The sequence below is a fragment of the Chiloscyllium plagiosum genome, unplaced genomic scaffold (assembly GCF_004010195.1).
Source record: "Chiloscyllium plagiosum isolate BGI_BamShark_2017 unplaced genomic scaffold, ASM401019v2 scaf_6213, whole genome shotgun sequence".
Lineage (NCBI taxonomy): Eukaryota > Metazoa > Chordata > Chondrichthyes > Orectolobiformes > Hemiscylliidae > Chiloscyllium > Chiloscyllium plagiosum.
The window spans coordinates 1-12,834 of NW_025214460.1; the positions used below are offsets into that span (position 1 = coordinate 1).

Sequence of the window (12,834 nt, forward strand, 5' to 3'; positions counted from 1 at the left end):
AACACCCAGAAACAGGACAGCACCCAGGGACAGTGCAACACCCAGAGACAGGACAGCACCCAGGGACAGGGCAGCACCCAGAGACAGGGCAGCACCCAGGCACCGGACAGCACCCAGAGATGGGACAGCACCCAGGGACAGGACAGCAACCAGGGACAGAGCAGCACCCAGAGACAGGGCAGCACAAATGGACAGGGTAGCACACAGAGAGAGAGCAGCCCCCAGGGAGAGGACAGCACCCTGGGACAGGACAGCACCCAGGGACAGAGCAGCACCCAGGGACCGGGCAGCACCCAGGGACAGGACAGCACCCTGGAACTGGATAGCACCCAGAGACTGGACAGCACCCAGGGACCTGACAGCACCCAGGGACAGGGGAGCACCCAGAGACTGGACAGCGCCCAGAGACTGGACAGCCCCCAGAGACAGTACAGCACCCAGGGACAGGACAGCACCCAGGGACAGGGCAGCACCCAGGGACTGGATAGCACCCAGAGACCGGACAGCACCCAGGGACAGGGCAGCACACAGAGAGAGAGCAGCCCCCAGGGACAGGGCAGCACCCAGAGCAAGGACATCACCAAGGGACTGGACAGCACCCAGAGACAGTACAGCACCCAGAGACAGGACAGCACCCAGGGACAGGGCAGCACCCAGGGACATGACGGCACACAGAGAGAGAGCAGCCCCCAGGGAGAGGACAGCACCTGGGGCAGGACAGCACCCAGGGACAGGACAGGAACCAGAGACAGGACAGGACCCAGAGACAGGACAGCACCCAGGGACAGCACAGCACCCAGGGACAGGACAGCACCCAGGGACAGGGCAGCTTCCAGGGATAGGACAGCAACCAGGGACAGGACAGCACCCAGAGACAGGACAGCACCCTGAGACAGGACAGCACCCAGGGACAGGACAGCACCCAGGGACATGGCGGCACACAGAGAGAGAGCAGCCCCCAGGGAGAGGACAGCACCTGGGGCAGGACAGCACCCAGAGACCTGACAGCACCCAGAGACTGGACAGCACCCAGGGACCGGAGAGCACCCAGGGACAGGGCAGCACCAAGGGACCTACAGCACCCAGGGACCGGACAGCACCCAGGGACAGGGCAGGAGCCAGGGACAGGGCAGCACCCAGGAACTGGATAGCACAGGAACTGTCCAGCACCCAGAGACTGGACAGCACTCAGGGACCGGATAGCACCCAGGGGCAGGACAGCACCCAGAGACCTGACAGCACACAGTGACAGGACAGCACCCAGGAACTGGATAGCACCCAGAGACTGGACAGCACCCAGGGACCAGACAGCACCCAGGGACAGGAGAGCACCCAGGAACTGGACAGCACCCAGGGACTGGGCAGCACCCAGGGAAAGGACAGCTTCCAGGGACAGGGCAGCACCCAGGAACTGGATAGCACAGGAACTGTCCAGCACCCAGAGACTGGACAGCACTCAGGGACCAGACAGCACCCAGGCGCAGGACAGCACCCAGAGACCGGACTGCACCCAGAGACAGGGCACCACCCAGAGACAGGGCAGCACCCAGGGACTGGACAGCACCCAGGGACAGGACAGCACCCAGGTACAGGGCAGCACCCAGGGACAGGACAGCACCCAGGGACCGGACAGCACCCAGAGACAGGGCAGCACACAGACACCGGACTGCACCCAGGGACAGGACAGGAACCAGAGACAGGACAGGACCCCGAGACAGGACAGCACCCAGAGACAGGACAGCACCCAGGGACAGGACAGCACCCAGGACAGGACAGCACACAGGGACAGGGCAGCTTCCAGGGATAGGACAGCAACCACGGACAGGACAGCACCCAGAGACTGGACAGCACCCAGGGACAAGACAGCACCCAGAGATAGGACATACCCATGGACAGGACAGCACCCAGGGACAGGACAGCACCCAGAGACAGGACAGCACACAGGGACAGGACAGCACCCAGGGACAGGGCAGCACCCAGGGACAGGACAGCAACCAGGGACAGGACAGCACCCAGAGACTGGACAGCACCCAGGGACAAGACAGCACCCAGAGATAGGACATACCCATGGACAGGACAGCACCCAGGGACAGGGCAGTACCCAGGGACAGAACAGCACCCAGAAATAGGATAGACCCAGGGACCGGACAGCACCCAGGGACAGGACAACACCCAGAGACGGGATAGCACCCAGGTACAGGGCAGCACCCAGGGACAGGACAGCACCCAGGGACTGGAGAGCACCCAGGGACAGGACAGCACCCAGGGACAGGATAGCAACCAGAGACAGGACAGCACCCAGAGACCGGACAGCACCGAGGGACAGGGCAGCACCCAGGGACAGGACAGCACCCAGGGACAGGGCAGCACCCAGGGACAGGATAGCAACCAGAGACAGGACAGCCCCCAGAGACCGGACAGCACCCAGGGACCGGTCAGCACACAGAAACAGGACAGCACCCAGGGACAGGGCAGCACCCAGGGACAGGACAGCACCCAGGGACAGGGCAGCACCCAGGGACAGGATAGCAACCAGAGACAGGACAGCCCCCAGAGACAGGACAGCACCCAGAGACCGGACAGCACACAGGGACCGGACAGCACCCAGAAACAGGGCAGCACCCAGAGACAGGGCAGCACCCAGGGACCGGACAGCACCCAGGGACAGGGGAGCACCCAGGAACTGGACAGCACCCAGAGACTGGACAGCCCCCAGAGACTGGACAGCACCCAGGGACAGGGATGCACCCAGGGACAGGACAGCACCCAGAGATAGGACAGACCCAGGGACAGGACAGCACCCAGGGACAGGACTGCACCCAGGGACAGGACAGCATCCAGAGATAGGACAGCACCCAGGGACAGGACAGCACCCAGGGACAGGACAGCACCCAGGGACAGGACAGCAACCAGGGACAGGACAGCACCCAGAGATAGGACAGCACCCAGAGATAGGACAGCACCCAGGAACAGGACAGCAACCAGAGATGGGATAGCACCCAGGGACAGGGCAGCACCCAGAGACAGGACAGCACCCAGGATCAGGACAGCACCCAGGGACAGGGCAGCCCCCAGTGACTGGACACCACCCAGCGACAGGACAGCCCCCAGTGTCTGGACAGCACCCAGAGACTGGACAGCACCCAGGGACCGGACAGCACCCAGGGACCGGAGAGCACCCAGGGACAGGGCAGCACCAAGGGACCAGACAGCACCCAGGGATCGGACAGCACCCAGGGACCGGACAGCACCCTGAGACAGGGCAGCACCCAGGGACAGGGCAGGAGCCAGGGACAGGGCAGCACCCAGGGACAAGGCAGCACCCAGGGACCGGAAAGCACCCAGAGACAGGGCAGTACCCAGAGACAGGGCAGCACCCAGGGACAGGGCTGCACCCTGAGACAGGGCAGCACCCAGGGACAGGGCAGGAGCCAGAGACAGGACAGCAACCAGGGACAGGGCAGCACCCAGAAATTGGCCAGCCCCCAGAGACTGGACAGCGCCCAAAGACTGGACAGCACCCAGGAACATGTCAGGGCCCAGGGACAGGGCACGACCCAAAGACAGGACAGCACCCAGAGACAGGGTAGCACCCAGGGACAGGACAGCACCCAGGAACAGGTCAGGGCCCAGGGACAGGACAGCACCCAGGGATAGGACAGCACCCAGGGACAGGACAGCCCCCAGAGACCTGACAGCACCCAGGGACAGGACAGCACCCAGGAACTGGATAGCACCCAGAGACTGGACAGCACCCAGGGATAGGTCAGGAGCCAGGAACAGGGCAGCACCCAGGGACAGGGCAGCACCCAGGGACAGGGCAGGAGCCAGGGACAGGGCAGCACCCAGGAACTGGATAGCACAGGAACTGTCCAGCACCCAGAGACTGGACAGCACTCAGGGGCAGGACAGCACCCAGGGGCAGGACAGCACCCAGAGACCTGACAGCACCCAGGGACAGGACAGCACCCAGGAACTGGATTGCACCCAGAGACTGGACAGCACCCAGGGACCGGTCAGCACACAGAAACTGGACAGCACCCAGGGACAGGACAGCACCCAGGGACAGGGCAGCACCCAGGGACAGGATAGCAACCAGAGACAGGACAGCACCCAGAGACCGGACAGCACCGAGGGACAGGACAGCACCCAGGGACAGGACAGCACCCTGAGACAGTGCAGCACCCAGGAACAGGGCAGGAGCCAGGGACAGGACAGCACCCAGGGACAGGGCAGCACCCAGGGACAGGACAGGAACCAGAGACAGGACAGGACCCAGAGACAGGGCAGCACCCAGGGACAGGACAGGAACCAGAGACAGGACAGGACCCAGAGACAGGACAGCACCCAGGGACAGCACAGCACCCAGGGACAGGACAGCACCCAGGGACAGGGCAGCTTCCAGGGATAGGACAGCAACCAGGGACAGGACAGCACCCAGAGACAGGACGGCACCCAGAGACAGGACAGCACCCAGGGACAGGACAGTGCTCAGGAACAGGGCAGCACCCAGAGACCGGACTGCACCCAGGGACAGGGCAGCACCCAGGGACCGGGCAGCACCCAGGGACAGGACAGCCCCCAGGGACAGGGCAGCACCCAGGAACCGGACAGCACCCAGAATCAGGGCAGCCCCCAGGGCCAGAGCAGCACCCAGGAACCGGACATCACTCGGAATCAGGGCAGCACCCAGGGACAGGGCAGCAGCCAGGGACAGGGCAGCACCCAGAATCAGGGCAGCCCCCAGGGCCAGAGCAGCACCCAGGAACCGGACATCACTCGGAATCAGGGCAGCACCCAGGGACAAGGGTGCACCCAGGGACAGGGCAGCAGCCAGGGACAGGGCAGCACCCAGGGACAGGAGAGCACCCAGGGAGAGGGCAGCACCCAGGGACAGGACAGCACCCAGGGATAGGATAGCACCCAGGGAGAGGGCAGCACCCAGGGACAGGGCAGCACCTAGCGACAGGACAGGACCCAGAGACAGGACAGCACCCAGGGACAGGACAGCATCCAGGGACGGGGCAGCACCCAGGGACTGCGCAGCACCCAGGGACAGGGCAGCACCCAGGGACAGGACAGGACCCAGAGATAGGATAGCACCGAGAGACAGGACAGCACCCAGGGCCAGGACAGGACCCAGAGACAGGACAGCACCCAGGGATGGGGCAGCACCCAGGGACAGGACAGCACCCAGTGACAGGACAGGACCCAGAGACAGGACAGGACCCAGGGACTGGGCAGCACCCAGAGACAGGGCAGCACCCAGGGATAGGACAGCACCCAGAGACAGGACCGCACCCAGGGACAGGGCAGCACCCAGGGATAGGACAGCACACAGGGACAGGACAGCACCCAGGGTCCGGACAGCACCCAGGGACAGGACAGCACCCGGGGACTGGACAGCACCCAGGGACAGGGCAGCACCCAGGGACAGGACAGCACCAAGGGACAGGGCAGCACCCAGGGACAGGACCGCACCCAGGGACAGGACAGCACCCGGGGACTGGACAGCACCCAGGGACAGGGCAGCACCCAGTGACAGGACAGCACCAAGGGACAGGGCAGCACCCAGTGACAGGACCGCACCCAGTGACTGGGGTGCACCCAGGGACAGGACAGCACACAGAGACAGGGCAGCACCCAGAGACAGGGCAGCACCCAGGGACAGTGCAACACCCAGAGACAGGACAGCACCCAGAGACAGGACAGCACCCAGGGACAGTGCAACACCCAGAGACAGGACAGCACCCAGGGACGGGCAGCACCCAGAGACAGGACAGCACCCAGAGACAGGACAGCACCCAGGGACTGGACAGCACCCAGGGACAGTGCAACACCCAGAGACAGGACAGCACCCAGGGACAGGACAGCATCCAGGGACAGGGCAGTATCCAGGGACAGGGCAGCACTCAGGGACAGGACAGTACCCAGGGACAGGGCAGCACCCAGGGATAGGGCACGACCCAGGGACAGGGCACGACCCAGAGACAGGACAGCACCCAGAGACAGGACAGCACATAGACCGGGCAACAACTTGAGATCGGGTAGCACCCAGAGAGTGGGCAGCACAAGTTGAGACTAAGGATAGAGTTCCCCTTACACTAGTCCCCTCAACTACTCCCAGGGCAGGGTCTGATTGGGGTTGGCCAGACACTAATCATCGTCTATTGTTTTAATGTGAAAGCAGAAATCCCTCAACACTTTACCCCAACCGAATATCCCCAGGCAGGGTCAGCTGGGGTTAGATGGAAATGAAGGCTCGCTTTACTCTTAACAGTTTTAAGTAAAGCTCCTTCAACTCTCCTAAACCTAAAGTTTGTTCTCTTGTAAATTGAAGATAAACTGAACGCAAAGTTTCCTCTACTGTTCCCATCAAACATTCCCAGGACAAATAAAGCACAGGGTTAGGTACAAAGTAAAGCTTCCTGTAGTCTTTTCAACTCCAAGTTCAGTTCCATAGGTTTAGATACAAAGGAAAGCTTACTCTACTCTGTCCTCACCAAACACTCCCAGGACAGAGACAGCATGGTGTTAGTAAAGCTCAGTAAAGCTCACTCTACTCATTGGTAAGTATATACATGTCACACCAGGTTATAGTCCAACAGGTTTAATTGGAAGCACAAGCTTTCAGAGCACTGCCCCTTCATCAGGTGATAGGGAAGAGTGTGCCCAGGCACAGACTTTATAATCACAGAGATCAAAAGATTATCCAAACGCTGTGGGTGGAATGTCGACAGGCTGACTAATTCCTGTCTGGATGTGACCAAGGGTGTCAGACAATGTGAGCAAAGGGTCAACCGCTGTGTCCTATATTTACTTAACTTTACTTAATTTTCTAACCTGTGTTTTTATCATGACTTCTGAGATTATAGGCACCATGGTAGGGCAATTTAGAACTCTTTTGACATATGACAATAAATTCTAATTCTAATAACAAGTGAAGGGATGACCCATAGTCTGATTAATTGAAGTAGAAACAGATATAAAATATTAAAATAAGGTGGTGCTGGAGACAAACCATATAGCTGGATAACATGCTGGGTTGAAGAGTCGCATGCCGAGGGTCGAAGTTACAAGTAATCCAAAACTGTACAAACTAATAAAGGTAGAGAGGTCATAACAAGTTATCGAGGTGATGGTGTCAAAACAGGACAAGAAGAGAGATTCTACAGAAACAGAGCCATGTGGTGGGATCACATGTCACTGACATGAACCCAAGATCATGGAGTCGGAACTTGGTGATCAATTTCTCCTCGGCGATTCTGTGTCGTCAATCTCGAAGGCTGCCTTTGAGGACAGTCACCTGAAGTTCAAAGGCTGAAAGTCCCTGACCGCTGAAGTGTTCCCTGACTGTGAGGGATCACCCCTGTCTGGCAAGTATTGCACGGTGTCCATTAGTCTGTTGCTATAGCCTCTGCTTGGTCTCGCCAATGTACCCTGCCTCAGGGCATCCTTGCCTGCAGCGTATGAGATAGACAGTGTAGGCCGAGTCACATGAGTACCTGCTGCCAACATGGTGGGAGGTGTCCCCACGGGTAACGGTGCTATCTGTGTCAACACTATGACATGTCCTGCAATGGTTGCCATGACAGTGTTGTGTGATGTTGTGCTTGATGGTGTCCTGAAGGCTGGACAGTTTTTTTCTGTGAATGACAGTCTGTTTAAGGTTTGGCTGTTGTTTAAATGTGAGAAGTGGAGGTGGATGGATGATCTTGGTGAGATGTTCATCATCATCGATGACATACTGAAGAACATGCAGTTTCCCCACTCCGGGGAAGTACTAGACAATGCAGAGTATCCTATCAGTCATGTCTTGTGTCTGTTTCCTGAGGGGGCCATGTCAGAACTGGGTTGAGCATTGCACCCTGCTCTTATGAGGGCATCCTTGAGTACTTCCAGGTGCCCGTCACGTTCCTCCTCATCTGAACAGATCCGGTGTAAGTGTAGGGCTTGTCTGTCGGGATGGTTGCTTTAATATGCTTCAGGTGGAAGCTGGAGAAGTGCAGCATCGTGAGGTTATCCATGGGTTTGCAGGAGAGGTGCTGAGGTGCTCATCCCTGATGGAGATGCATGTGTCCAAGAACGAGATGGAGAATAGAGAATAGTCCATGGTGAGTTTGATGGGGGGGATGAATCTCGTTCATATCAGTGCGGTTATTTGAGTGACTCCTCACCGTGGGTCCAGAGGAAGAAAATGTCATCAATATACCTGGTGTAAGACCTGCTGGTCAGAGGTCTTACACAGCAAAGAAATCTTGTTCAAACCAGCGCATGAAAATGTTGGTATATAGTGGTGCAAATGTGGTCCCCATGGCTGTTCCGTGTGTCTGGATGGTGAACTGGTTGTTGAAGGTGTGGTCAAGGGTGAAGCAGATGAGTTGTAGGATGGTGTTTGGAGACTGGCAGTTGTTGGTGTTGAGTACTGAGGCTGTTGCCACGATGTGGGGGATGCTGGTGTAGAGTGCGGAAACGTCCATTGTGATGAGGAATATTCCCGGTTCGACTGGTCCGTGGGTGCTGAGTTTCTGTAAGAAATCCGTAGTATCGCGACAGAAGCTGGGGAGTCCCCTGTACAATGGGTTCCAAGATGCCCTCGACATCGCCAGAGAGATTCTCACACAGGGTCCCATTGCCTGATACGATGGGACGTCCTGGTGTGTTGGCTTTGTGTTTCTTCGGAAGGCAGTAGAACTCACCTATGCAAGAAGTACATGGGATGAGGGCGCGTAGGGAACGCTGAAGGACTGGATCCAAAGTCCGGAGCAATGTGTGTAGTTCACAAATGTGCTCTTTGGTCACATCGGCTGGTAGCTGCCTGTAGTGTTCCTGGTTGTTCAGTTGTCAGTACACTTCCTTGCAGTAGCCCGTCCTTTTCTGAATGATGATGGCTCCTCCTTTATCTGCTGGTTTGATGACAATGTTATAATTAGTTCTGAGAGCATGGATGGTGTCGCGTTGTGTTCAGATGATGTTCTGTGCTATCTTGCGAGTGTGACTGATGAATCGGGTGTTAATGCATTTCCTGACGGGTTGAGCATCCATGTCGAGCCTGGGACAGTGCTCTTCCAGAAGGGTCCAATTCGACTCCTTCCTCTTTGGTCACTACACCATGGATCTCTCTGCTGACTGTTCCAGCTTGCTGGTTGTCTCATTGTGCTCACTGAATAGAACATAGAAGAATACAGCGCAGTACAGGCCCTTTGGCCCTCGATGTTGCGCCGATCCAAGCCCACCTAACCTATACTAACCCACTATCCTCCATATACCTATCCAATGCCCGCTTAAATGCCCATAAAGAGGGAGAGTCCACCACTGCTACTGGCAGGGCATTCGTCCTCGGTTGAGAACTTTGTCTGGTTGAAGGGTGTTGATGATGGATCTCTCCATGTTGGTCATGCTTTCAACTGTGGTACTGGGGGAGACTTGGTTACTCCTGGTGGTGATGCCAAATTTCTCCAGTTTCCTGTTCTTGGTGTGCACCTAGCTGGTGTAGTTCCATTGCCTTGTCTGTTTGGCAGTCTCTCCTCGCTGGTCCACCATCTCCGGAGCACAAGCTGAGAATATGATTTCGAGGTTACAATACCTGCTGTGGAGCAGGTGGATGAGGAGTGCGTCTGAGGTGTGACAACAGAGTCTCTCAGTGTGGTCTGGGTTGCAGGGCGACTTGTGTGGGCTTCCGTATTTACTTTTGATCACCTGCAGAAAGCTATTCTTTGGCCTGTTGACACTCCACTCAGACTAAGGCAAATGTGGGGACTGCAGATGCTGGAGTTCAGAATCTAGATTAGAGTGGTGCTGGAAAAACACAGCAGGTCAGGCAGCATCCGAGGAGCAGGAACACTGACGTTTCGGGCAAAAGCCCTTTTCCAGCACCACTCTAATCTAGACTTCACTCACACTGTTTCTATGATCTTTTGATCTCTGTGATTATAAAGTCTGTGCCTGGGCACTCGTTTCACTATCACCTGAGGAAGGGTCAGCGCTCTGAAAGCTTGCGATTTCAAATAAACCTGTTGGACTATAACTTGGTGTTGTGTGACTTCTGACCTTGTCCACCCCAGTCCAACACCATCATGGCTACCATTGACACCAGCTCGAAGTGGAGAGGATCTCTGGGAAGATTGCACATATCGACACAGACATCAGGTTTCTGCAGAGATGCAAGGAAGCCGAGAGGTGATTTGATAGAGGGGTACAAGGTGATGAGAGGCATATTTAGAGTGGATAGCCAGAGACTTTTTCCCAGGGCGGAAATGGCTATCATGAGGGGGCATAATTTTAAGGTGATTGGAGGAAGGTTTAGGGGAGATGTCAGAGGTAGGTTATTTACGCAGAGAGAGGTGGGTGTATGGAAAGCACTGCCAGTGGTGGTGGTAGAGTCAGAGATATTAGGGACATTTAAGTGACTCTTGGATAGGCACATAGAAGATACTACAATGAAGGGCATGTAGGTTAGTCTGATCTTAGAGTAGGATAAAAGTTTGGCACAACACAGAGGGCTGAAGGGCCTGTACTGTGCTGTACTGTTCTATGTTAAATAAACCTGTTGGACTATAACCTGGTGTTGTATGACTTCTGACCTTGTCCACCCCCTTCCACCCCCAATCCAATGCTGGCATATCCATGTGATGGCTATTCATGACTGGCACAGTGGCTCATAGAACAATACAGCACAGAACAGGCCCTTCGGCCCACGATGTTGTGCCGAACATTTGTCCTAGCTTAAGCACCCATCCATGTACCTATCCAATTGCCGCTTAAAGGTCACCAATGATTCTGACACTACCACTCCCACAGGCAGCGCATTCCATCCCCCCACCACTCTCTGGGTAAAGAATTCCAGGCAACATCCTGGTAAATCTTCTCTGCACCCTCTCCAAAGCTTCCACATCTTTCCTAAAGTGAGGCGACCAGAACTGCACACAGTACTCCAAATGTGGCCTAACCAAAGTCCTGTACAGCTGCAACATCACCTCACGACTCTTGAATTCAATCCCTCTGCTAATGAACGCTAATACACAATAGGCCTTCTTACAAGCTCTATCCACCTGAGTGGCAACTTTCAAAGACCTATGTTAGCACTGCTGCCTCACAGCATCAGGGATCTGGGTTCAATTCCAGCCTCAGGTGACTGACTGTGTGGAGTTTGTACATTCTCCCCGTGTCTGTGTGGGTTTCCTCCAGTTTACTCTCGGAGTCCAAAGATGTGCAGGTCAGGGTGGATCAGCCATGGGCAATACAGGGAAAGGGGGGTGGCTCTGGATGGGGACGTTAGGTGAAAGTGAGGAATTAAGCTCAGAATCAAGAGAGTGGTGCTGGAAAAGCACAGCAGGTCGAGGAGCAGGAGGATCAATGTTTTGGGCAAAAGCCCTTCATCAAGAATGGGATGCTGGTCAGTATGGGCACAGATGGCCCGCCTAGAGACTGTCGGGATTCTAAAACCCTTTTAAACTGAGTAGAAACCCCACATTACTCCTTTCAATTCTAAGTGAAGCTTCCTCTACTCTGTGAATCTGAAAGTTCAGCTCCCTCACACTGTCCTCATCAAACATTCCCAGAATGGACTGCACAGGGTTACATACAGAGTAAAGACTCCCTCAACACTGTCTCCACTAAACACTCCCAAGACAGGGTCAGATAAATAGTAAAGCTCCCTCTACACTGTCCCTGCCCAGCACTCCCAGGACAGGGACAGCATGGGATGAGATACAGAGGAATGCTCTCTCTACTCTATTAAACTGAAGGTAATACTCTCTCTACACTGTACCCATCAAACCGTCTCGGGAGAGGTACAGCATGGGGTTAGATACAGAGCACAACTTCCTCTACTCTTCAAAACTGAAAGTAAAGTCTACTCTACTTTTAAATTGAAAGTAAAGTTCCCTCAGCACTTCCTCCATCAAACACTCTGGGTGAGATTGCGTTTTGACCTAAACCATGGGTGCAGCTGATTTGTGCCCAGCCATTATATGCAGGAACAGTGCAGGCAGTGAATGGGGAAGACAGAACTGCAGCTGTGCTGCTCCGACAATCCTTACTGGACTGAACTCCATCATCATTTAATTTTTACAACACTTGGTCTTTAGGGCAATTGAAAATTGAGATCTTCCTTCCACACCTGAATTTATTCTTTTCTCCCTGAGCTTCTTCTCGAAATTGCTTCTCATCTGCTCAATGTTGTCGACGGAAGAGGCTCTCCTGATGCTGTGGAAACTGTCCTGGGATTGGGCATGGGTCAGTTTGTTGCTGCTGCTGGCATGGAGATGTGATTCGTGCCGCTCCTGTTCCTGGTTGGGGGGGGATTGGCCCATGGGTTCAGGGACAGTCTGAGCAGCTGCTTTATCCCCCAGCTCAATCAGGGCCTCCTGCTCAGGCTGCGTGGGATTTTCACTCAAGGGGCCTCGGAAATCCTTCATGGCCAAGGAGACCCTGTCAGACTGGTCATCAATCCCTGCATCAAAACCCTCCTTGGCCAGAGACTGTTGGCTTAAGGTCATCGTGCGAAGAGATGGAAGTTTTAACCTAAAGCTCTTACCACGACCTGTTGAGGGAATAAAACAAAATGCATTACTGTTGGTGTCCTGTATTTCCTTAAGATCAGAAAACACAGGAGAACTGAGCATCAGGTGGGAGGTGGGTTCATTGGACTGAATACAGGTGGGATTGGCTGGTAGTGGGATCAAGTGCCAGTGAGATTGCACGTCTGTTCATAGGATGGATTGTTCGTGGGATGGAGTGTGAGGGGGATAAGGTGGGATTGGCTGGTAGTGGGATCAAGTGCCAGTGAGATTGCACGTCTGTTCATAGGATGGATTGTTCGTGGGATGGAGT

General features: G+C 55.7%; 1 protein-coding gene across 1 annotated transcript; it reads right to left on the reverse strand.

The window, feature by feature from the left end:
* Window positions 1-11,970: 11,970 nt before the first annotated feature.
* LOC122547901 (potassium voltage-gated channel subfamily H member 6-like) lies at window positions 11,971-12,626 on the reverse strand. Its single transcript, XM_043686463.1, has one exon. It carries the CDS (start codon window positions 12,624-12,626, stop codon window positions 12,063-12,065), a length of 564 nt encoding a protein of 187 aa, XP_043542398.1. The 3' UTR covers window positions 11,971-12,062.
* Between the last annotated feature and the right edge of the window lie 208 nt (window positions 12,627-12,834).

Coding starts and splice junctions, on each gene's coding strand:
- LOC122547901 (XM_043686463.1), bottom strand. CDS start 12,626: ATGCTCAGTTCTCCTGTGTTTTCTGATCTTAAGGAAATACAGGACACC.